The sequence below is a fragment of the Erpetoichthys calabaricus genome, chromosome 1 (genome assembly GCF_900747795.2).
Source record: "Erpetoichthys calabaricus chromosome 1, fErpCal1.3, whole genome shotgun sequence".
Taxonomy (NCBI): Eukaryota; Metazoa; Chordata; class Cladistia; order Polypteriformes; family Polypteridae; genus Erpetoichthys; species Erpetoichthys calabaricus.
The window spans coordinates 151,436,658-151,463,079 of NC_041394.2; the positions used below are offsets into that span (position 1 = coordinate 151,436,658).

Sequence of the window (26,422 nt, forward strand, 5' to 3'; positions counted from 1 at the left end):
CTCCTGGTTTTCTATGAAATACACATATTTCATAAATCTCAATTTGCAAAGGAGGACCGTCTGCCCAATTTCAAACATATTTATTAATATAAATGTGCTGTAGACTCCATGGACGGCAAAGCCACCAACTCCCACCTCATTCTATGTTGATTTTTAGAGTGAGGAGAGCAGAGAGCTACACAAGCAGCGAAGCAGGGAGGCTGCTGGGGTTGGGGACTTGTCCGTTATTTTTTTTGGTACCATTTTGGTATCAGTACTGAGTTCCAAAAAGCTTGTGTCGATGCAGCCAAAATTTTGTACAAATCCAACACTATTCTGACATGACCACAAAAAAGTCACTCTTTACTGCTATGGAGTGGCCTACAGTTAAGAGGAAGAAAATAAGTTAAAACATAATGTAGGCAGATTTTGTTTTTAATATGAGAATTTGTATGGCTGTAAACTATCCAAAAATTCTGGCAATTAGCAAGAACAAAAGCCATACTATTTAAACAGAAAAAAAACTGTAGCAGTACTCTGGTAGTAGTTCTGTAAATATAAGAGCCAATAAAATCCCATGCAGATGCACCTTATAGAAAGGAAGCATCTATACATTCGTCTTGCCTCCAGTTTAGAACTAACAGCTGGGCGAGTCTTGTTTATGTAATTTGCAAAATCCATAGTAAAAAAAAAAAAAAAATACAAGACCAGATAATATTACTATCAAGATGTCCATGACCTGCAAAAGCACTCCCCTCTGCTTAGAAATGAAGGCCTCCTTAATTTCCATTAGAAAGGCAGTAACCTAAAGTTTTCTGCTTTGCTCCACTTTTTGTTTTTATATAGTAGTTGGTGATGAAAAACTTAAAATATTTACTGCATAATGTAATCCGGATGACATTAAGATTGTTTTCGGAGTACTTTTAAAATAGTGCAACTAACTGAAATTAAAGCAGAAAATGTTGATTTCTGAATCAGTTGTATCTCTTACACCAAAAATAGTTTCTCTGATAAGAATGGGTACTTGTTAAAGTTTTTTTGTTTGTTTTTAAATCCATTAACCTTTCTTGGCAGTTCATTAGAGTTAACATTTATTAAGTCTGTATTACATTTGTGATATGTTGCATTTTATGCTAATTAAAAATTGAACTTTTTAAAAGTAATGTGACTTAATAAAACATTCATTTAGATGCTGTTATTATGTAATATTGAGTATCACAAAACTGCTTAGACTTTATTTCAGTTAATTTCCATTTGGTCTAGCTGTTACAATTAATTTATAAGTAAGAAGTCTAATTATTTCAAGGCTACTTGCTTGAAGATTTTTTTGTTTAGTTATTTGTGTCACTTTCTTCATGAAACAATATATGTGAATTAATTATCCACTCTTACCTGTAAACTTTCTGAGAAAACAAGTTAGTAAGTTTTAAAATACAGACTATAATGTATCTGTGATATATTGTTCACCGTAAGTCTGCTTTCTGAAGGTCATTGTTCTCTAACACCCTGCTGACCCTTGACAATAGTGCTGAACATATAGAGCACACAGACTTTTCTTTTACATGTTTAATTAACCTTTTAATTGGTGGTGGGTGGGAGATGCATCTGTAGGTGGCAAGTACAGTACGTGGATTTTCTCAGTTAAATTTTCTAGTCGCACAAAATTTTAATGATTATTTTGTGCAGTGAATTTGCATTAAAATTGGCAATTAGAGTTTTTTGTTCACTTTTAATTGGTTAACCTGTCATGTTTTTAATGTATAAAGTTTATTTCCATTTTGAGAAAAAAAAAATCATATTAACATATTTAAATATTCAAACTCGGCTTCTTTAAAATCTGTAGATTTTTTTAAGTCAGTTTCATCTTCACAATAATTTTTAATTAGTTCATTACTTAAATTCCAATAAAGAGAAACTTGTTATGTTTAGATTCAGAAATTTTAAATTCAGCTTGTATTTGAGGTTTACGTATGATGGGAATATATTGTATTCAGCAACATCAGTTTTATTTTTCCCAGCATTGAATCCCAGCTCTTCATGAGCTATGCTTATACTAAATTTGAAGTGTAATCCATCTAGGGTATGAGGTCTTTATTTACTATGTGTGCGTGTGTGTATGTATGTTGCTTCTTATTATTTTCTCCCCTATTCCTTGATTAACAACATAAATATACTAAAGCACATAAGAAGGCATGGTATTTAATAAATCCATTTAGGTCTGATTTTATCAAGCCTAAAACCAAAAGATATTCAAATTTAAGTGTTGTGTATATCTTTGTCTTTCAGCTGCTCGCTTTAGGGGTCACTATATGCAGATCATCTGTTTCCATATTCTCCTGTCCCCTCTGCATCTTGCTCTGTCACACTCACCACCTGCATGTCCTCTCTAACCACATCCATAAACCTCCTCTTAGGCCTTCCTCTTTTCCTCCCTGATGTGACCCCACCTCCTCCTTGAACATATCAGCCACTCCTACCACAGACCTCTCAACTGTCACACTTCCCTCATACATATCCTGTACCACTCTTAAAAACTTCTGCCAGTCCTGACTTCCTCATACAATACTAAAACTTCTCTCTAGGTGCTCTCTGTGTCATATGCTTCTTCCAAATCCACAGAGAGTAAATGCAACTCCTTTTGGCTTTCTATAAACTTTTCCATCAACACCCTCACAGCAAACATCACATCTGTAGTGTTCTTTCCCAACATTAAACCATACTCTTGCTTGCTAATCATTACTTCCCTTCTTAACCTAGCTTCCACTGATCTTTCCGATAACTTCATGCTGTGACTGATGAATTTTATTCCATTGTAGTTACTACAGCTGTGCACATCACCCTTATTCTTAAAAATCGAAACCATGCTCCTTGTCCACTCCTCAGACATCCTTTTACTTTCCAAGATTGCATTTAACAATCTGGTTAAAAACTCCACTGCCATTTCTCCTAAACACCTCCATGCTTCCATAGGTATATCATTTGCATCAACAGCCTTCACATTCTTCATCCTCTTCATAGCTGTCCTTACTTCCTACTTGCTAATCCATTGCACTTCTTGGTTCACTATCTCCACATCATCCAATCTTCACTCTCTCTCTCATTTTCTTCATTCATTAACATTTCAAGGTACTCTTTCCGTCCATTCAATACACTCTCCTCACTTGTGAGTTTGTTGCAATCATTATCCTTTATCGCCCTAACCTGCTGCTCATCTTTCCCAGTTTGGTCCCTCTGCCTAGCCAATCAGTACAGGTCCTTTTCTCCCTCCTTAGTAACCAACCTGTCATACAATTCATCATATGCCTTATCCTTAGTCTTCCCCACCTCTCTCTTCACCTTACAGCTTATCTCCTTGTACTCCTGTCTACTTTCTTAATCTCTCTGATTATCCCATTTCTTCTTGGCCAAACTGTTCCTCTCTATACTCTCCTGTATTTCCCCATTCCACCAATGGGTTTCTTCGTCCTACTTCCTCTACCCAGATGTCACACCAATGATTTGTCTAGCTGTCACCCTTACCACTTCTGATGTAGTTGCCCAGCTATCTGGTAACTCTTCACCACCACCCAGTGCCTGTCTACCTCCTCCCTGAACTCAACCCTGCAGTCTTCCTTTTTCATCTTCCACCATTTGATCCTTGGCTCTACCCTTGCTCTCCTCTTTTTCTTGATCTCCTACATCATCCTATGTTGCCTAACTACGCTTTCCCCTGCCCCCACTTTGCAGTCTCCAGTCTTATTTAGACTGACTCTTCTGCCTAAGATGTAATTCACCTGTGTATCCTCCTCCACTCTTGTATGTCACCCTGTGTTTCTCCCTCCACTTAAAATATGTATTTACCACAGCCATGTCCCATCTTTTTCACAAAATCCGCTATCATCTGACCTTTTGCATTTCTCTCCTTGATACTGTACCTACCCATTATCTCCTCATCTTCTCTGTTCCCTTCACCACATGTCCATTGAAATCCACTCCCATCACTACTCTCTCTCCCTTGAGTATACCCTCCACCATTTCATCCAACTCACTCCAGAAATCATCTTCCTCATCTATCGCAACAACACTCATCATCACACCTTCAATTTCCAGCTTCATAATCATCACTCAGTCCAGCACTCTTTTCACCTCCAAAACACCCTTAACATACAGTTCCTTTAGGGTAACTACTCCTCCATTTCTCCGATACACCTGCCTCTGGACACACCTTTCTCCTCTTCTCCTTCAGCCAACAGCAGCCCAATTTCCTCCAGCATCTTGTTGGCTGAAAGAACTGGTGGTGGCCGTTGTTAACCTGGGCCTCAACCAATCTGGTATTGAAATCTGTATTGTTGTCCACCTACTTATCTGGCAAAATTTTACACTGGATGTCCTTCCTGATGTAACCCACCCCATTTATCCGGGCTTGGGAGTTGGATGAAGAACACACTGGTTTGCGTAACACCCCTATGGCTGGGTTAGCTGTGTACATATAAGTAATAAATTATTTATTTTTAATTAATAGTAAGCCATGCCAGATTAGTTTTGACAGAAACTGAACTAGCTAAAACTATATATTTTATTCTGAGGTAAATCAGTGAACCAGTTGACAATCTTGTGCCAAAACTGGAATTTCAAGCTGATGGTACCTTCCTTTTTGGTCCAATAAAGCTTGGACCAAAAGCTACCCAATTTTTATATGCTGTTTCTATAGATTGGGTGAAGCAGTACTTTAAAGAAAGTCTGCATTAGTAATAGCCCTGTAGCCATAATCACAACCAGGTATATACAGTAATCCCTCGCTGTATCGCGCTTCGCCTTTCGCGGCTTCACTCTATCGCGGATTTTATATGTAAGCATATTTAAATATATATCGCGGATTTCTGCGGACAATGGGTCTTTTAATTTCTTGTACATGCTTCCTCAGTTGGTTTGCCTAGTTGATTTCATACAATGGACGCTATTGGCAGATGGCTGAGAAGCTACCCAACTTACTTTTCTCTCTCTCTCTCTTGCGCTGACTTTCTCTGATCCTGACGTAGGGGGATTGAGCAGGGGGGCTGTTCGCACACCTAGACAATACGGACGCTCGTCTAAAAATGCTGAAAGATTATCTTCACGTTGCTACCTTCTGTGCAGCTGCTTCGTGAAGCGACATGCTGCACAGTGCTTTGCATACTTAAAAGCACGAAGGGCACGTATTGATTTTCGATTGTTTGTTTTTCTCTGTCTCTCTCTCTCTCTCTCTCTCTTTCTCTGCTCCTGACGGAGGAGGTGTGAGCTGCCGCCTTCAACAGCTTTGTGCCCCGGTGCTTCGCATACTTAAAAGCCAAGCAGCCCTATTGATTTGTTTATTTTTCTCTATCTCTCTGACATTATCTGCTCCTGATGCGCACTCCTTTGAAGAGGAAGATATGTTTGCATTCTTTTAATTGTGAGACAGAACTGTCATCTCTGTCTTGTCATGGAGCACAGTTTAAACTTTTGAAAAAGAGACAAATGTTTGTTTGCAGTGTTTGAATAACGTTCCTGTCTCTTTACAACCTCCTGTGGTTCTGCGCAAATCTGTGACCCAAGCATGACAATATAAAAATAACCATATAAACATATGGTTTCTACTTCGCGGATTTTCTTATTTCGCGGGTGGCTCTGGAACGCAACCCCCGCGATGGAGGAGGGATTACTGTACAAGGCCTTTGACAGTGAATGACTTAGGTCTACTCCAAATCTGCTGTGGAATATATTGAATTATATTCTCAGTTGTAATTAAGGAGGGAGACTAGGACCTGTCCTGTCGGCATAAGAGAGAGCCTGTTTAAGAAGCACGTAGTGATTCACACACACAGAGTAGATAGAAGAACACATAGAATACGACTACGACTCGCTTTTCCACAGCAACTTTGAGATCTGGCCGCCACTTTTTTTTTTTTCTTTTTTTTTTTTTTTTTTCGGGCACTGTGAAACTTGAACTTCAAAGTTTCTCCTCCACTCTTTCACTCAGTTAACTTCCTTTTGTTGTTTATACCACTGGTTAAACCAACAAATGTGTTTTTCCTTGCCTGTACCTCCCTTCTCCTGCCTTGATAAAATTCTTCCTTTTTCCCTTGTGCTTTTGCCATAGTCTTTCACAGAACGTTGAACTTAAGGAGCTATTTATATTGATTTGCATATTCAAAGAGGCTTAATTTTAGGAGGAGTCAGGGTGGTGTGGCAGGTGCATGCACGTGCGTTACATTTCACGCTGACCAGGATTTATGTAGTGGAATAACGTGGAAGTTGGTGTACACACAGATTTATGCATCTGGATTTTTCTGTGCGTATGCAAATTTCTGTTTTTGTCCATACGGCATGTTTTAGTATGAATTACATGAGGCCCCTGGTCCTTAAGCAGTAACAATCAAAATAAATAAATAGTTCAGCAAATATTATAAAACAAAGTGACAATTGAATTGTAATAGAAATGGAAGAAACGTTTTAAGAAAACAAAGCACATAAAACAGATGCATTGAGAAATATATTATAGCAAGTAACCTCATTTTAATCTCTAAGGTATAAATCCATTCAGAGTGAAAATTAAAAGTGGGATTACACAGCATTTGAAGGAAATCGGAGATACAGCTCTAAAAATACAAACATCTAAGAACAGGTTACAAATCTAAATGTAAGGGTTAGGATCTACCACTAAACACCGTTGGCTCAGTGACCATGAAATTATAGCTGTGTTACACTGAGAAAGGGTTTTCTGTTAAAGCTTGTACTATTTTAAGAGCTGTAAAAGAAAAAAAAAAACACTTAGAAATTTAACAATCATCAGTAAATAAGGGAGAGGGTATGGGAGAATGGTCAGAAAATAGCACTTGCTCAAATACTGATCTTAGGGCTTGTATGGGGACTGCTGTTATGTTTCTCGTCTGCTGACTGGACTTTGTTAGAAGTGAAGGGGAACATGGATTGATAGACATACTGTTGGAAAATATTATGAAGGGGCTTTTTTTTAGTCTGTTTTAAAACTTTTCATAAGAGCATCACCAAAAGGAGAGTATCGTTTAGAGGTTGAGTCAGTGTACCAACCTCAAACCAATCAAAAATCAGTGGCACTATTTGAAAAACAATGTTTTTGCAAGTTCTCTAGTAGGAACTGGAATGAGTTGGAGTAAATTAGCCAAAATTACTTTTAATTAGTGTTCAAAGCTGTTAGACACCTCCCCCAAAAGACTTGCTGTGCCAAATGTTGGCTTATCAAAATACTAGCATGTGAAGTCTGAATACACTTGATTTTAAAGTATCTGCTGACTAGTGTCTAATTTTGTTTTTATTTTTTTCTTTAAATGGTTCGAGTAATTGTTTGGTATTGATTGTTTTTTTTGTTTTTTTTCTTACAACATTTACACCTGTACATAATTACATGTACAGTATGATTTTATATTACCTTTAATATATTTCTGTATATGATCTTTGATAATGAGTATTTGATGTGAATAAACTAATTAAACTTGAATACAAACGTTAGCAACTTCGTAATCCTGAAGCTGCTGCTTCACCACCTGAGGCCACAGGTCCGTCATGCCCTCGACCCTCTGCAGTTCGCATACCAGGAGAAGGTGGGAGAGGAGGGTGCCATCATTTACATGCTACACCGATCCCTCTCACACTTGTACAGAGGCAGTGGTGCTGTAAAAATTATGTTTCTGACTTCTCTAGCACCTTCAACACCATCCAACCCCTGCTCCTCGGGGACAAGCTGGCAGAGATGGGAGTAGTTTCATACCTGGTAGCATGGATCGTGGACTATCTTAAAGACAGACCTCCGTATGTGCGTCCTGGGAACTGCAGGTCTGACATTGTGGTCAGCAACACAGGAGCGCCGCAGGGGACTGTACCGGTCCTGTTCAGCCTATATACATTGGACTTCCAATACAACTCGGAGTCCTGCCACATGCAAAAGTTCGCTGACGACACTGCTATCGTGGGCTGCATCAGGAGTGGGCAGGAGGAGGAGTATAGGGACCTAATCAAGGACTTTGTTAAATGGTGTGACTCAAACCACCTACATCTGAACACCAGCAAAATCAAGGAGCTGGTGGTGGATTTTAGGAGGCCCAGGCCCCTCCTGGACCCCGTGATCATCAGAGGTGACTGTGTGCAGAGGGTGCAGACCTATAAATACCTGGGAGTGCAGCTGGATGATAAATTGGACTGGACAGCCAATATTGATGGCTCTGTCCTTTCTTACACAGAGCAACTATACCTCCTTAGAAGACTGGCGTCCTTCAACATCTGCAATAAGATGCTACAGATGTTCTATCAAATGGTTGTGGCGAGCGACCTCTTCTATGCGGTGGTGTGCTGGGGAGGCAGCATAAAGAAGAGGGACGCCTCACGCCTGGACAAACTGGTGAGGAAGGCAGGCTGTATTGTAAGCATGGAGCTGGACAGTTTGACATCTGTGGCAGAGCGACGGGCGCTGAGCAGGCTCCTGTCAATCATGGAGAATCCACTGCATCCACTAAACAGTATCCTCTCCAGACAGAGGAGCAGCTTCAGCGACACACTGCTGTCACTTTCCTGCTCCACTGATAGACTGAGGAGATCGTTCCTCCCCCACGCTATGCGACTCTTCAATACCTCCCGGGAGGTTAAACGTTAGCATTATTCAAAGTTATTGTCTGTCTGTATACCTGCATTGTTATCACTCTTTAATATTTTCTTTATCAGTATGCTCCTGCTGGAGTATGTGAATTTCCCCTTGGGATTAACACTAGAATTACCAGAGTCTACGAAAAAACTCGTAGATCCGGCCCACCTTAAAACCGTTCTCAGCTCTCTTTTGTCTTCTAAATGTGCCGATTAACACGAGCAGCAAGCAGCCGGCTATTCCATCCCCCACTGCCGCAGAACGTTCACTAAGTTTTCCCAGCTCATGCCTTGTTTGATTATCTGGGAGTGACTGAACTGCTGGAGTTTTAAAGTGGAAATAATAGATAGCTATTTGGAACACACGGAGTTCATGTGTGTTCCGTTTCTACAGTAATCTGTGTAAACACATTTTTAAAACAGAAACGTTTTTCATATTTTAGTAGTAAATGACAAAATGTAGGCATAAACTATATAGTGTATGAAGCCTGAAGTCCAAAGATCAAGTAAACACTTTCACAAAAGGTTCAAGGAAGATACAACACCTTCCATGGCGTAGCAGTAAGATTTGTTGACTTGTAATCAAGAGTTCCCGGTTCGATCCCCACTCACTCCTATATTTGCCATTTTCAGTAGTGAGCTCCTCTTGTTGTTAATATTATACAGTACACACATACATTTGGTTTGCGTCTGTAACACACGGTATGCATTTATAGGACTTGTAAAAGTTACCTTTTTTTTTTTTTTTTTTTTTTTTTTTAATAACTTCTCTCTTCATAACAACCATTTTGGACGGCGTTTTCCCTTGCCCGGACGCGGGTCACCGGGGCCCCACTCTGGAGCCAGGCCTGGAGGTGGGGCTCGATGGCAAGCGCCTGGTGGCCGGGCCTGCACCCATGGGGCTCGGCCAGGCACAGCCCGAAGAGGCAACGTGGGTCCCCCTTCCCATGGGCTCACCACCTATGGGAGGGGCCAAGGAGGTCGGGTGCAGTGTGAGTTGGGTGGTGGCCGAAGGCGGGGACCTTGGCGGTCCGATCTTCGGCTACAGAAACTGGCTCTTGGGACGTGGAATGTCACCTCTCTGAAGGGGAAGGAGCCTGAGCTAGTGCGCGAAGTTGAGAGGTTCCGGCTAGATATAGTCGGGCTCACCTCGACGCACAGCTTGGACTCTGGAACCAATCTCCTTGAGAGGGGCTGGACTCTCTACCACTCTGGAGTTGCCCCCGGTGAGAGGCGCCGAGCAGGTGTGGGTATACTTATTGCCCCCCAACTTGGAGCCTGTACATTGGGGTTTACCCCGGTGAACGAGAGGGTAGCCTCCCTTCGCCTTCGGGTGGGGGGACGGGTCCTAACTGTTGTTTGTGCGTATGCACCGAACAGCAGTTCGGAGTACCCACCCTTTTTGGAGTCCCTGGAGGGGGTGCTAGAGGGCATACCTTCTGGGGACTCCCTCGTTCTGCTGGGAGACTTCAATGCTCACGTGGGCAATGACAGTGAGACCTGGAAGGGCGTGATTGGGAGGAATGGCCCCCCTGATCTGAACCCGAGCGGTGTTTTGTTATTGGACTTCTGTGCTCGTCACGGATTGTCCATAACGAACACCATGTTCAAGCATAGGGGTGTTCATATGTGCACTTGGCACCAGGACACCCTAGGCCTCAGTTCGATGATCGACTTTGTGGTCGTGTCGTCGGACTTGCGGCCACATGTCTTGGACACTCGGGTGAAGAGAGGGGCGGAGCTGTCAACTGATCACCACCTGGTGGTGAGTTGGCTTTGATGGTGGGGGAGGATGCCGGTCAGGCGTGGTAGGCCCAAACGTGTTGTGAGGGTCTGCTGGGAACGTCTGGCAGAGCCCCCTGTCAGAAGTAGCTTCAACTCCCACCTCCGGCAGAACTTCGACCACATCCCGAGGGAGGTGGGGGACATTGAGTCCGAATGGGCCATGTTCCGTGCCTCTATTGTTGAGGCAGCTGACCGGAGCTGTGGCCGTAAGGTGGTCGGTGCCTGTCGTGGCGGCAATCCCCGAACCCGCTGGTGGACACCGGCGGTGAAGGATGCCGTCAAGCTGAAGAAGGAGTCCTACAGGACCCTTTTGTCCTGTGGGACCCCGGAGGCAGCTGATAGGTACCGGCAGGCCAAGCGGAATGCGGCTTTGGTGGTTGCTGAGGCAAAAACTCGGGCGTGGGAGGAGTTTGGGGAGGCCATGGAGAATGACTTTCGGACGGCTTCGAGGAGATTCTGGTCCACCATCCGGCGTCTCAGGAAGGGGAAGCAGTGCAGTGTCAACACTGTATATGGTGGGGATGGTGCGCTGCTGACCTCGACTCGGGACGTTGTGGGTCGGTGGGGGGAATACTTCGAAGACCTCCTCAATCCCATTAACATGCCTTCCAATGAGGAAGCAGAGCCTGGGGACTCAGAGGTGGGCTCCCCCATCTCTGGGACTGAGGTCACCGAGGTGGTCAAAAAACTCCTTGGTGGCAGGGCCCCGGGGGTGGACGAGATATGCCCGGAGTTCCTCAAGGCTCTGGATGTTGTAGGACTGTCTTGGCTGACACGCCTCTGCAACATCGCATGGACATCAGGGACAGTGCCTCTGGATTGGCAGACCGGGGTGGTGGTCCCCCTCTTTAAGAAGGGGGATCGGAGGGTGTGTTCCAACTACAGAGGGATCACACTCCTCAGCCTCCCTGGAAAAGTCTATTCAGGGGTCCTGGAGAGGAGGGTCCGTCGGATAGTCGAGCCTCGGATTCAGGAGGAACAGTGTGGTTTTCGTCCTGGTCGCGGAACAGTGGACCAGCTCTATACCCTTAGCAGGGTCCTGGATGGTGCATGGGAGTTTGCCCAACCAGTCTACATGTGTTTTGTGGACTTAGAAAAGGCATTCGACCGTGTCCCTCGGGGAATCCTGTGGGGGTACTCCGAGAGTATGGGGTACCGGCCCCCCTGATAAGGGCTGTTCAGTCCCTGTACGATCAGTGCCAGAGCTTGGTCCGCATTGCCGGCAGTAAGTCGAACCCGTTTCCAGTGAGAGTTGGACTCCGCCAGGGCTGCCCTTTGTCACCGATTCTGTTCATAACTTTTATGGACAGAATTTCTAGGCGCAGCCAGGGTGTTGAGGGGGTCCGGTTTGGTGGGCTCAGGATTGGGTCACTGCTTTTTGCAGATGATGTTGTCCTGTTTGCTTCATCAGGCCGCGATCTTCAGCTCTCTCTGGATCGGTTCGCAGCCGAGTGTGAAGCGGCTGGGATGAGAATCAGCACCTCCAAATCCGAGACCATGGTCCTCAACCGGAAAAGGGTGGAGTGCCCTCTCAGGGTTGGTAGCGAGATCCTGCCCCAAGTGGAGGAGTTCAAGTACCTCGGGGTCTTGTTCACGAGTGAGGGAAGAATGGAGCGTGAGATCGACAGGCGGATCGGTGCGGCATCCGCAGTAATGCGGGCGTTGCATCGGTCTGTCGTGATGAAAAAGGAGCTGAGCCGCAAGGCGAAGCTCTCAATTTACCAGTCGATCTATGTTCCTACCCTTACCTATGGTCATGAGCTATGGGTAGTGACCGAAAGAACGAGATCGCGAATACAAGCGGCTGAAATGAGTTTCCTCCGCAGGGTGTCTGGGCTTTCCCTTAAAGATAGGGTGAGAAGCTCAGTCATCCGGGAGGGGCTCAGAGTAGAGCCGCTGCTCCTCCGCATCGAGAGGAGTCAGATGAGGTGGCTCGGGCATCTGATCAGGATGCCTCCTGGACGCCTCCCTGGTGAGGTGTTCCAGGCACGTCCAACCGGGAGGAGGCCCCGGGGAAGACCCAGGACACGCTGGAGGGACTATGTCTCTCGACTGGCCTGGGAACGCCTTGGGATTCTCCCGGAAGAGCTAGAAGAAGTGGCCGGGGAGAGGGAAGTCTGGGCATCTCTGCTCAAGCTGCTGCCCCCGCGACCCGACCTCGGATAAGCGGGAGACAATGGATGGATGGATGGATAACTTCTCTCTAGATCACGATACATACTGCTGCCCCCACCCCAACCCCCAGGGATCTGACGCTGTTATTTTTTATTTGAAACGGAATAACTGGAGATGTGAGTGGTGTTTTAAGACAATGGAACTGGACATTCTCTCATCTGGAGGATATAAAAGCTGACACACAAACGCTGGCGAATCTGCATTCTTCATATCTCGCCATCACTTGATTTTTTTTATTCAGTTTTACTGAGTGTTCCTGCTCATGCTGAATTAGTGTGCACCTTATGGTGTATGATGTCGAAAAAACAAAAAAACACAGACGTAGGTATATATGATATTTGGAATTATTCATTTTATGACCTGTATAGTACATTTCGGAAAACTTTGTGGCACAGATGCAACATTATTCATATTATTCATATTCATTCGCATAACATCTTGCAGTTTGTAATCAGTGACTGCGTATTTTTTTTCCTGATCTTGCCAGTCCCCACATGTTGCTGTATGCTGTTTCTTTTGTACTCCAGGACATGCAGAGGATAGAATAGTACAGAGTAGTAAGTTCAGCGCCGTATGCAATCATCAGATTCAAATGTTAACTGTTCACACACACGCAAGGGATAGTCTTTCCTACATTTACAACGTGTGTACCTGTTACAATGTACACGCTTCTCTCTATGCTGTGGTTCCTATTGCACATCTGAAAGAAAGAGACAATATATGTGAAAACATCATTGCACTAATGCAATATTATTTGAAAACGAACAGCGTCAGATCGGGTGTGGATTTATGTTGGCGCTATTACTGAAAGAAAAAAAAGATGAACAAGTGCATTAATACTGCAGCACTGAATAAGCTCATGCACTCTAACATCAACCCCACGCCAAGCACATGCCAAGATATCAAAGGAGTGGCTTCAGGACAACGCTGTGAATGTCCTTGAATGACCCAGCCGGAGCCCAGACTTGAATCCGATTGAACATCTCTGGAGAGATCTTAAAATGGCTGTGCACAGACGCTTCCCATCCAACCTGATGGAGCTTGAGAGGTGCTGCAAAGAGGAATGGGCGAAATTGGCCAAGGATAGGTGTGCCAAGCTTGTGGCATCATATTGAAAAAGACTTGAGGCTGTAATTGCTGTCAAAGGTGCATCGACAAAGTATTGAGGAAAGGCTGTGAATACTTATGTACATGTGCTTTTTCAATTTTTTTATTTTTAATAAATTTGCAAAAACCTCAAGTAAACTTTTTTCATGTTGTCATCATGGGGTGTTGTGTGTAGAATTCTGAGGAAAACAATGAATTTAATCAATTTTGGAATAAGGCTGTAACATAACAAAATGTGGAAAAAGTGATGCGCTGTAAATACTTTTTGGATGCACTCTTATCTATCCATCCATCCATCCCTCCCATGTTGTCATCATTTCTGATTCCTCTCACATCCATACACTCTTCAGCAAAGAGGAAGTTACAGCAGCCTCGGTACTAAGGGGTCTGACTGCAGTTTCTTTTTCATCCTCTTAATGCTAAAGTAGTCCACTTTGCCTACTGGTCCAGCTCTAGATGATTTAGAAGAGAACATTCATAAGAATCACTTACTCCATTGTTGTTAAACAGAATGGTGCAAACATTTTAAACATGTTCCTAATTACTTAGCTCTTCTTTTTGTTCTAAAGAATATTGCATTTTTACATAATGCAAGGAAATTAAATATGACCACAGAATGTGAGCTATTGGGAGTACCCCACTGCTATAGGGTTTTTTGTCATACTAGGAACCGTCTTAAGTTGCAGGCAGATGATACCTCTCATTAGGATATCAAAAAAAACTTACCCAACTGAACATATTGTGTTTTTGTTTTTTTTTTAAAGTGTAATGCATGTGTAACATAGTAACATACAATTATCTTTCTTGAAATGTACAGACTTAATTATTTATTTGTTTGTCTTCCTGAAGCAAAAAAGGTAATTCTAATATGTGTAGGTGTTAAAGATTTTTATGAATTAATAAGCTGAGAATTGTTTCCTTACTAAGCCTGACCAACTTGTTTTCTTTCACTTTTTTTCCTAACTCCACCATTTAAGTATGTGTGCATTGGTAAACAGTAAAAAGGTACCAAAAGATTACAATACACCATGTTTTGGTTTGGGGCAGAGAACTGCTAAAATAGTATATCATTTTTTTTTTCTTAAGAGCTATGGGAATTTGAATCTACCTCATCATTCATTGTATTAAAGTAGCTTCATTTTTTACTTTACCCTTTTTTTTTAAATCACGTGAATTGGATTTTAATGATAAATTACTCATTTTTCTCTAGTTGTAAAGTACTCATTTATCTTTTGAGCTTTATCTTTCAAGTTTTTCAAATATGTTTGCTATTTGTGCCTTTTTTAAAAAAAAATCACTTCATAGTACAACTCCTTTACATCTTTTTATTTTATCAGTTAGAACATATGCAGATTAAGTGACTTGCTAAAGGGAACACATTGGTTAGAGTAATAAATTGAATTTGTATCTTTCTAGTTTAGAGTCCAGTTTCTTAACCAAGACACTACACCAGTTATTGATTGTGTTTTTACAATGTAAAATAAGGTAACCTTCATAATGACTATCTGTCTATCTAACTCCTTCAGAGCACTTTTCAAACTGACTTTCAGCTCTGTGACTCGTGCACTCTTAACCTATGTATTATTAGTGAGTGTTTGTCTGTCTTGACATTGAAATTCAGACTGAAAACATACCTGTTCAGTGAGAGTGCATTGTCATTACCATACTTAGATACATACAGACCCATTTGCAGAAAGCTACCTTTCAGATCTGCAGCTGTTTTATTTAGTCTTACAGTCCTGTCTTCTGCAGTTGCTGTCTAAAATGTTGGAGTGCATATTTCAAAACACCACCAGTAGTTCTGGACAGTAAAACTGTCTTACAACTAGGATACTGGTCATAGCCTCGCTGTGACTTTGGACAACTTCCTCTGTGTTTTCATCAACACATTTTTAAACTAATCAGCTCACTCCTTTCTTCAAAGGAAGATCCACCCCCACCGGTGGCATCTGCCAGTTTTATTGTGCCTCTAGACTAACTGTACTAAGTTTTGCTTTTTGCATGCTGCTTTTCATTTTTTTCTTTGTCAAATTTATACTTTTAAATCACTGAAAAGCTTTATGCAGTATGTGTATTTATTTTTAAAGTTGTCATGATACATATGTCTATCAAACTGATAACTTAATTTACCTTGCTGTGTCCACGTGCTCAATTTCTGTGCTCTTTTTGATTTGCTCTTTTAAAGTCTGTTGGGAAGCTTCGTCTCTCTTGTTAGCCATTGGTCTTGTTGTTACACTGAAAAATACAATAAAATGAAGCAATAAAGTATTTTATACAGTACTGTAGCAGTGTTCCCTTTGTTACCTTCAGATGAGGTATTCTGTTAATAAATTGATGAATAATATTTCTAGTTCTGTAAATTGATTATCACTTAATTTTCAGGACACATGGCATTACACTAGTCCGTTTTAAAACGGGATTGTGCAAATGTAACTTTATTGCAGCAGAAATCTACAAATGTTCTATTATCTTGTACAACAGAAATGAAAGAACACCATTTCTGTAATCTGATTGTTATTATTTTAGCCCTCTGGATACGTAAGTTAAAGCACATAGTTTCTCTTACTGAGTGATAATTTTATTTTCCTGATGTCTAAATGGTTTACTGAGTGATTTTTAAATGTATGCATTCATTTTTCTTTTCTGGTTTCAAAATTAGTTATAAAACTTTATAATTACCCCACCTTGACTTGAAGATTTTTAATTCATTGAATCAGTTGTATTGATAACCTGATTTGTTACATTTTCTATCAGAAGTAATAATTAATTTGCCCTGTCAATAATAAAGGAAATGAACTTGACAAAGATCACCAAAGCACATTTATTCTTAGAAGAAAACTAAAAATTCTACCTTTTGAACCGGTTACAGAGATGTATATTTGATTAAAAAAAATGTTACACCACTCTACTTTACTTCCCTGTTAATTCGAAGCCAAACAAAATATTGTTTTAAGAAGGTTGTCAAATTTTTTGTTGAACAAACCTCATTTTCTCTGTTAAGATTAAAGGAAAGGTCTTCACTTTATTTTTTAGTTGCCCTTCCTTACATTGTGGCACTTTAAGCTAAATATGATGATAATGATTAGGCAGATAGGTGTTATTTAAACACCATAGCTTCGCCTGTAGTTCTTCACCCTGATGGGTTGGATACATCTGTTTAAAAATGTAAAAATCCTTTTTAAATCTTCAGTATGTTCTTAGGAAAAGAAGTTTTAGTTTATTTCCTTGTTCGCAGTTTTACTTGGTACACAATAATAATCAAGAATTGATATGACAATAACTCCACACACTATCCATCCATCCATCCATTGTCCAACCCGCTGAAACCGAACACAGGGTCACGGGGGTCTGCTGGAGCCAATCCCAGCCAACACAGGGCACAAGGCAGGAAACAATCCCGGGCAGGGTGCCAACTCCACACACTATAAAGTAGTTTTTATACACACTGGTCTTGTTGCTGTATTTATAATGTAATTCAACTTTAAGTTTAGTCATATGGAATGGTAATGGTTCCTGTTTTTTTTTTTTTTCTAGACTGTACAGTTTGTTCAAGGGATTTTTGTTGAAAAGTATGACCCAACAATAGAAGACTCTTATAGGAAGGCAAGTGTTATTTCTTTTATCTGTAAATTTGTTACTTTTATGTAGATTTTTGTAATATATGGAAAAATGTTTTCAACTGTGCTAGTTATTTTATACTGAAATTTAATTTCTGCTGAGATATTTTTGGAACACTTTTTTGTGTATTAAGTGTATGTAGCCATGGTTTCAGTGTGTTTGCGTTAACCTTGGTCCTGTTCAGTTGTGATTAAATATCCATAAAAGACTTCATGTGATGGAAGTTATATTAACTACAGCAAAAGTCAATCCTTACAAATCAATGTAGTATAGCTTGCTTCCACTGTTAAGATTTAAGAGAGGTTTGTAGTTTAAATGAGAGAACCATTTATTTCAAAAGTGCAACTCATTTTCTATTTTTGCTGAAAACATTCCAGAATGGTAGTACATACAAATAGATAAAGGAAAGTGTACTGGCCTCACTGACTCTCCTGTTCAATTATCCAGCAAGCTAAACACCTTAATGCAATAAATCTCGAATACTTGAAGTGTTGGTGAGAATGTTTAATCACATAAATGGTGTGAAACTGTAAATACAAATACAAACAAAACTCTTAAGTACTTGCATAATCGTCATGTACAAACATAAGGTAAGTACAGCAGCATTTTATAACTAAGAGCCTAACAGCCAAAAGCTTAGTAAGTTTACATATTAAAATATAACATTTACTTTAAGTAACTTTTTCTCAGGGAAGCTTAAAGGTGCATAACTTCCAGGGAATGATTTCACAAGGGTTAACTAAGAATGGCAAAGGATTGCTTGAGAGAGCAAACATACCACGCTTACTGCTGCAGCCCTCACTTCATACTTCATGTTTTCTACAGCAGCAGCATTAGGATTTTTATGTAAAAATGACAAGAGTTTGCTAAACAGAACACCACTGGTGTTGCCAGAACAGTAAGGGAAAGTCTATTTTATTATATAGATTTTGAAAACAAATTTCTTGTGTTAATGCAGCTGCTTATGGTCATTTTTAGTATTTTCACATGTAGAGTAAGATGCTAACTTGTGCTACTTTTTCTTTGTAGCAAGTTGAAGTTGATGTTCAGCAATGTATGCTTGAAATACTGGACACAGCTGGAACGGTAAGTAATTTTTAAGAAATTGGAAAAATTAGTTTCTGAAGCATTAACCAGTGGCAGACGAAATTATGGTACTCAAGTGAATTCCCCTTTTTTGCACATCTGTTGTTTAAAACAGATAAAAAGCATCCTTATTTACAAGTAATAATTAAAGATGCTGTGTTTGATTTCACATATCTCTTTCTCTCATTGTATGTATGTTTCATTAGTATTACCTTTAGATTGACTGTTTTAAAATTTGTTCTCTTAAATATGTTCAAGCTGGGGGCAACAGCCAGTTATTACTCAATTATTGTTTTTAGTGAAATTCACAATAAAGAAGTAAGCTTAATAACACTAAGACAGTCAGAGTTAAAGATAGGTGAAATGACACTGCATTAGAGACAACAAAGAGGTCACTTCCCCACTATTGTACAAAGTAAAATGCATGATAAGAAAAGATCACACTTGTCAGATGGTTCAGCATGTTAAAGACATTGTGATTGATTAGGCCCAAATTAATGGAGTAGATGGTACCTCAATATAAATGTATATGAAGTGTTGTTGAAACTAAAAGGTTTGCATAGAGGTTAAGGCTTTGAGCTCTAAAGCTTGAGGTTGTGGGTTCAAATCCTGCTACTGACACTGTCTGAGACCATGAGGAAATAATTTCACCTTTGCTCCAAATGAAAAACAAAAGAAATGTAATCAGTTGTACGTCACCTTAGATAAAGATGACAGCCACATAAGTAAATGTAAATGAATATTTGTAAACACTATGTATTCAGAAACACAGTGGTATTTTTAATTGATGTATAAAAACAGGCAAAGAAAATCAAAAAAACTATAACAGAATTTTTATTGGTGCTGGAAAACATGAAGGTCATGGAATTTAATATTTGAAAATCCAACTGAAAATTACACCTTTTGTAAAAAAAATTCCTTGAAGTTTTTTTTTTCTTAAGTATGTGCTAAACGACAGTCATCATGAAAAATATTTAAAATTTTGTCCAAATATCATTGTCGCTTGTTCTGCATCGTGGAAAAGAGTGTCTAATGACATAAATGAAGGTACCATTTTCTTTTGTGAGCAAGAGCTTTTCGCTTCATCTTATGCTACATATAAATTCTGCTTTCAAGTCCTAAAACAAAATCATGACAATTGCTTTCTTTAATTAAACTGACCGGAAAAGAAACTTTTCAACAACTGGTTTCAGAGGGAGAAAACAAAGTAGGGTAGAATGTGCCTACTGCAGTAAAGTTTGAAGTCATATAGAAGGACAAACAAGTTGTGACCTAAAGAAAATGGTATGCCAGCTGTTCAGCAGTGAAATGTTTCTTTAAATTATCGTCAAGGCCCTGGGTATCCCAGGAAACAGCATGGCTGGCAAAACGTCTTCCCTCAATGTCAGTATGGATTGGGTTTTTGGTGATACATTTGACAACTCACACCTAGTGCCACATCCTCAACAGGCATGGCCTCAAATTTTTAAAACAGACTGTTTAAAATATTAAATATTATGGTCCTTAAATGTTATTGATCACCTTTATTTGTATAGCTCATCCAAAAAGCATTAATATTAAAACTGTTTTCAGCATGTTTCCTATTAGGAAGATTGCAAAGTATTTCACATGTGGAGAATATAACTATGTATACCTCTCCTACTGTGCAGTTGTGCCATACGTTAAGTTAGTGAGAGTTCATGAAATAGAGTTAGGAGAGGAATATATGCTACTTTATGCCGAGAACGTAAACCACAAGTAACATTCAATTTGGCTATAAGAGAATTACATGGTACTGTGTTTATGGACCATGCAGATATCCACAACATTTAAGTGACTGTGTCAAAGGTAAACGTACTTGGTGTGCTGCATATGTCATTTGAGAACCTAAATTCAGTTGAAAATGTGTTGATTTACTGCACAACATGTAGGGATAGGCAGTGTGGCTCTGCAATTTAAAGAAACAGAAGTGGACTACTCCTTGTAAGCATTCAGGACTGACTGCCTTGTTGTCAACTGAGGAGTAACAAAAATACCTCTCAAGTCTGTACTGGCTGTTTAAAGATACTCCCATCTAGAAGATGAAACTACATAGGCCTGCAGTGCTATGGGTAATAACTATGGGACTAATGCATGGATATATTAAATCACCAATCTTGAAATAAATGCCACCTGTACTAATGTTAATAATAATTGACTCTCTCAGAGAAAGAAAATCACTGTGGGGGTTGTGAAGAAAAATAAATCCAAGATTTGCTTTCAGAAATGAAAGTGGCAAACTAGAAGTGGTTGAATTCAAAGATGACTGTAGAGATGCTTTGAGTGATATTGTCAACAAGCTGTAGAAGAAACCCTGCTAAAGTATACAGTTTTTCAGCCCATGATAAGCTTGGGACACAATGTATGTGGTTGTAGATGTGGAAAATTACAAACCTGGTTTAGAGAACATTTTAAGCAGCGAAAGAGAGATAAAAAAAGCAGCTAGTCTCTGAAAAGCAAAAATGATCATAGGCAGAAATCAAGGAACTGGGTCAAAAGAAACGACATTTCAGAATTGACTTAGACCAGTGGTTCCCAAACTCAGTCCTGGGGACCCACTGTGGCTGCAGATTTTTGTTCCAACCAGATTCACAATCTAGACCTAGAAAGTTTAACAAAATTGTCCGAGACAATTACACAGAGAAGACAGTCATTGGGACACCCTGACTTGATTACAAAGTCCAAAATATAATGTGGGACTGAAAATAAAACAAGTAGTGAAGTTTCTGTCCTTCAGTAGGAGACAGAAGAATGTTTGAAGCCATTGAAGTTGGATAAGAATAATTACAAAATATGATACAATTGTTGTAACAGTTGTTTATTTCAGTCTCGATATGCTTTGCTTTACAATCCATCTTAAACCTAATGGTTGTTCTATTAGCCATTCAAGATATTGGTTTGATTACCAAAAAACAAATCAGACTGTGGTATACAGGTTCATGCAGAACAAAGTTTAAAGGTACTATATGTTCATGAGATTTAAATCCATAAAGTTATTACAGAGTAATTCTAGGGCTACAAGAGCTAATCAATGTCATTGATTATAATCGATGAACACAATAATTGCCAACAAATTTATTAGCAATTAGTATCAATTGATACGTAGTTCAAATATCACTTTATTGACCACTGTTAACCACATCTTGAGATATGGTAGAGATGGAGGATGTAAATAGGATCAGGAGTTGAAGACCAAAGAAGTCAAAAGAGCATCTTGTAAGATCTTTAAAAATAAGTTAATTCGGTTCACCAGCTGAACTGTACTATGGGAGCTCCTGAAAACAAAAGACAATGGAGTATTGGTGCTGCCTCTCTGTCAAGTTTGAATATAACACAATACCACTCTGAATGTCACTGACTTCTGGTGGCTTTCAATATGCAAGCTTTTGAGGCAGCTGAGGCCCCTTCTTCAGGCAAGATGTAATACAGAAACTGGAATTCCATATATTCATATAGATACCAGGACAGATAACAGCACTGGAAAACCTTTAATGGGTCATCTTAAATGTAAAAAATTTAAAGACCACTCCAAGCTAAGAGAGCAACATAACATATACTGAAGATCTGTTTGTAAGATAACTGTTCAACAAAGCCTTTTTAAGTTTATGATGAGTTTTTCCATACAATGTGGATATATAGACCGGTTGTCTGGGTCAAACAAAGAGACCCAGACAAGTATTCTTCATATCTAGTCCTAAAACTCTTCTCTCTGTTTAAACCATTTTGTAATGTGTTAGATTTTTGCATCCATTTAACTTCCCATCCCTTTCTTTCTCCCTGTATTTTGAAGTTGCCCGTAAGCACTGTGACTTTAAAGTCCTTCTCACAGTGTCCATGGCTACTGAAGTGAGCTCCTATAAGAAAATCCCTATTGCCATGCTTGATGTGGAACCTGTGTAAATTATTCTTTGGCGGATTGGCAGTTTCTTCCACCTAGAGTGCAGTGTAGGGACATTTCATACAAAGAAGTATGTAGACCACATTACATGATCTGCATGAAAATTATCCCTTTATCTATTAAGTTAAGAAGTGTGGACTATAATCTAGTCCACAGTGTGGTGTAACTATATGATCTGTCATATAAATTTGAGCACACGGTTTTCATCTTTTCTCTAGACAGGAAGATGTACCATTATCTGTTAGTTCTCAGTGACTATTAGCCTGGAGATGTGTCTTAATTTTATTACATTTAAGATGACCCACATAAAGGTTTTCCAATGCGGTATCTGTTCATGGTGTCTATATAAACACAGGGAATTCCAGTTTCTTCAGTGCCTGAAGAAGAGGTCTGAGCTGCCTTGAAAGCTTGCATATTGTAATCTTTTTAGTTAACCAATAAAAGGTGTCATTTTTGCTTGACTTCTTATTGCATCCATAAAGGCTAACACGATATAACACCCTACTACTTTCAACAAAATCTTAACTTGCAATCTGTTTTTTGATACCATACTGGTTTTTTTGTTTTTTTGTTTTTTTTATAAAAAGGCTTTATATACATCACACTCCATTCATCTCATGGTCAATGCTGTTATCTTAAGAATAAAATTACAGTAGACTCTAGGTATCCTTGAGTTATACTAGACAGGACGCATTTATCAAGACTTGCTGCTTTGCACATTTTTGGCAAATGTTATTTTAGAGCATTCTGTGCAAGGAATAAAACTTTTTTTTTAATTAAAATTCTTGCACATTCTCACAATTATTGCATGTTTTAAAAACCCTAATTAATTGAAATAAACCAATTAATTAGCAAATTAACAAATTTTTCCCCACACTATTATTCAATTACTTTATTATTCATGTGATCAGTTTAATTTTTGTGGTATTTTTATCTTTTAAGGGTGGATATTTAGTGCTGGAAAAGTTTATTTTGACCATGGAAAATGTAAAAGCACTAAGTCCTGAAAAGTGTTTGAATTTGAAAATCACTACAGCATGCCCTATATAGAAAAGGGGTTCTTTGTTTGAAATGTCACAGTTCAATCTGACTGATTCACGTTGAGATAAACATTTTTATTTTGAGTGATGGTCAAATGTTTCTTGCTTTAATGTTCATAACAGTTCAGTTTCTGTGATTACAGTTACTTAGTTAGGAGTGGGTACATTAGACAGTGTTGTCTTATGTTCTTCTGTGGGTGGTATAGTTCTTGTTCCTGTGCTTTGGTCTCTTCCATCTTTCTGTATCAGTGATACATGCCATTCTGGCCTCTTAGAATTAAACATCTTTGACATATTCCTTTTTTTTTCTTAATACAGGAACAGTTCACAGCAATGAGGGATCTGTACATGAAAAATGGACAGGGATTTGCATTGGTATATTCTATAACAGCCCAGTCAACATTTAATGATCTTCAAGACTTAAGAGAACAGATCCTTCGAGTGAAAGACACTGATGATGTGAGTCATAACCTCAGTCTTTTCTTTCTGTTTTTAAATATAATGTCTTAATCTGTCTTGTCAAATTATGTATTACTATGAAAAATTGTAGGCTAAGCTTCAGTGGATTTTTGTAACTTTTTACATTTTTTTAATGTAGTGTTTAGGTTAGAGTTTTGAAAAACTCAGTATTTAGGAATTCATAGTTAATAAATTATTTGTAGTTGTATAATATAGGACCATGTAGAGTCTGTACCTTGTTTTAATGCAGTAAGCCACAAATGCATTGAAATATTTGTCACTTATGATTTTTTTTTTTTTTAATTGTTGAAATGTAGCAATTTTAAGTTCTTTCCCTGGGGGACATGTAATTAGTCATTCAGTATCAACATATTTTGTCACAGTGTCATCTTTTTGTAAAACATTCCTCTATCGCAATGCCTAGGGATTTCAGTAGCTGAGCTCCTTAGCAATCTAGAAGATATTTTCAGGCTGACCGTTCAATATAACAAATTTTCCTGATAAAGATTGTAGTTTGTTTAAGGTCCTTAACTTCTGTGCATTTGAATGCAATTCTGAAGTGGGGACAAAATGTTTTTATAAACACTGTTTTGATTTCTTGAGAGCTTTTTGTTAATGGATTTATTAAATGACTACATAAGTTCTAAAGCCCATCTTCAATGCAAGTTAAGAAACCAGGTTGTTTCACAATGATGACCAATTATAATTAGTAGATAAGTATTCTGTGGAATGTGGGGAACAACAGTAGGAGAGGAGGAGCTCACTCTAACAGTGATCTAACAGTGAAGTGTTAAACCTAGAGATCATGCTGAATGCCTTAAAAAAAAAAGTATATCAGATCAAATGATGATTACATAGAATGTTAATATACAGTAGGATTCTAAAATATTCCATGTTATTTTAATCACTTAATAATGTTTCAGTTACCATGCTTTGTTTTCACTTTGTGGATGGCAGGAGATGCTCAAAAACCATTCCTGATCTCATACTATGACACAGGAGGACACAGTACAAAAAAGAGGGTTTATTTGAAGTTAAAGGATAGATCCAGCAGGTGTAACACATACTAAGTGCACCAAAAGGATAGAATAATAGCCTCTGAGCATGTCTGCACACTATTAGCCTCTAAATACCACACACCATACAATAAAATACTCCCTGCTCACCGTCCAAACCCCACACTTCGTCACTACTTTCATCTAATATCTTTCCACTCATTGAGCATTCCAACTCTAAGCTCTTGTGATTGGGAGAATGTTTAAGCCTTAGCCCATGGTTACTTTTGGGTAGACCAAATTAACTAGTTCCAGTATCCCATGCAGACCTCCGCCTAGGGGAGGGATATACGAAGTACCTTGGAATTTTAACAGCACTTCTGAATACTTTTGTGCTGGATAATCCATTGGGAGTAATTGAGAGTTTCCCTACTCCAGTGTCTCGAACAACCCAATAATGCAGTAGAGGTACCCACAGTTGATCACAAAACATTTTTAATCATCATATTTTAATCATTCTCATCAATATCATATTTCTAATAATTTTTATCTGGGATTCCTATTTTAACTGAGTAAAGTGTTTTTTTAAGCAGGTGCTGAAAACATTGAATTAAATATTGCATTCATGGAAGCGGGAACAAGTTTACATCACTCAGAAATGGGTTTTGATGAGAAAACCCCTTTTTTATGTTTAAATAGCACATCAAGTACACATTACCTTTTGTCTACTTTTTAAATGTATTCCAATTATTTGGATAAACATGAAGTGATGCGTGATAAGTGACGTGCAGATTCAGATATATGGGAAACATTGCTGTATAAATTAACATATTCGAAATAAACATATTACTATATTCATATGCAGTAATATTAATTGAGAGACCCTTTTGACTGTTAAATCTGTTATAAATATACCATATTAGGTAAATACAATATCGTAACATTAAAAAATATTGATGTGTAGAGTGTTTGTGTAATTTAATACACTGTGTCTATGACAGAGCAAGAGCTGGGTTAATTGATTGGCACCTTGCTTTTCTTCAGATAGGGGAAAACATACTTGGTTTCACTATTATTTTAGTCCAGAATTGTCCACTATGTTGTAGATGTCAACATAGATTTAGAAGTGTGGCAGGGTTCAAAAATAGTACAAGAAAAGAGAATATGATCAAGATCTAAAGAAAAGGAAAGGAAGATATAGAGTACCAGAAAAAAGAAAATAGGACAGTTCCTATGTTAATATGTATTAGTAAGGGTGCTTGCTGAAAAATATTAGAAGTTTTGTTAAAAATTAGCTTTCAAACAATTCTTTTGTTTAAAGAAGGAAGAATGGATCAGATGTTTGGACTTGCCTGTAGGATGACTTGTTTTTTAAAGAAAACAAAGAGCAAAAAATTACCTTTCTTAGGATAGAAAGAAAGGTCAGTAAGAAGGGAGGCATATAAAGCTTACAATAGCTCTTGTCTCTTCGAGGTGAAGCACTAGTTCATGGCAAATTCTATTGTACCAATTAATGCATTTCTTTATTGTTGAATGTATTTTTATTTTGCAATTCTCCTCAATGGCTGTGATATTCTGATGCATATTTGGTCAAGAACTGAAAATCTCTTTCTCAATGCGAAGGCTTCATTTCTACTTTGTGAACTTGTTTT

At 39.1% G+C, this 26,422-nt stretch overlaps 1 protein-coding gene across 2 annotated transcripts in view; it reads left to right on the forward strand.

The window, feature by feature from the left end:
* LOC114655946 (ras-related protein Rap-1b) overlaps nt 1-26,422 on the forward strand; it is a 197,437-nt gene that overhangs the window by 157,084 nt on the left and 13,931 nt on the right. For both annotated transcript variants that reach the window (XM_051933540.1, XM_051933548.1), the window contains exons 4-6: nt 17,191-17,263; nt 18,308-18,360; nt 23,635-23,775. In XM_051933540.1, coding sequence (XP_051789500.1) covers nt 17,191-17,263; nt 18,308-18,360; nt 23,635-23,775 — 267 coding nt within the window. The remainder of the gene's footprint in view (nt 1-17,190; nt 17,264-18,307; nt 18,361-23,634; nt 23,776-26,422) is intronic.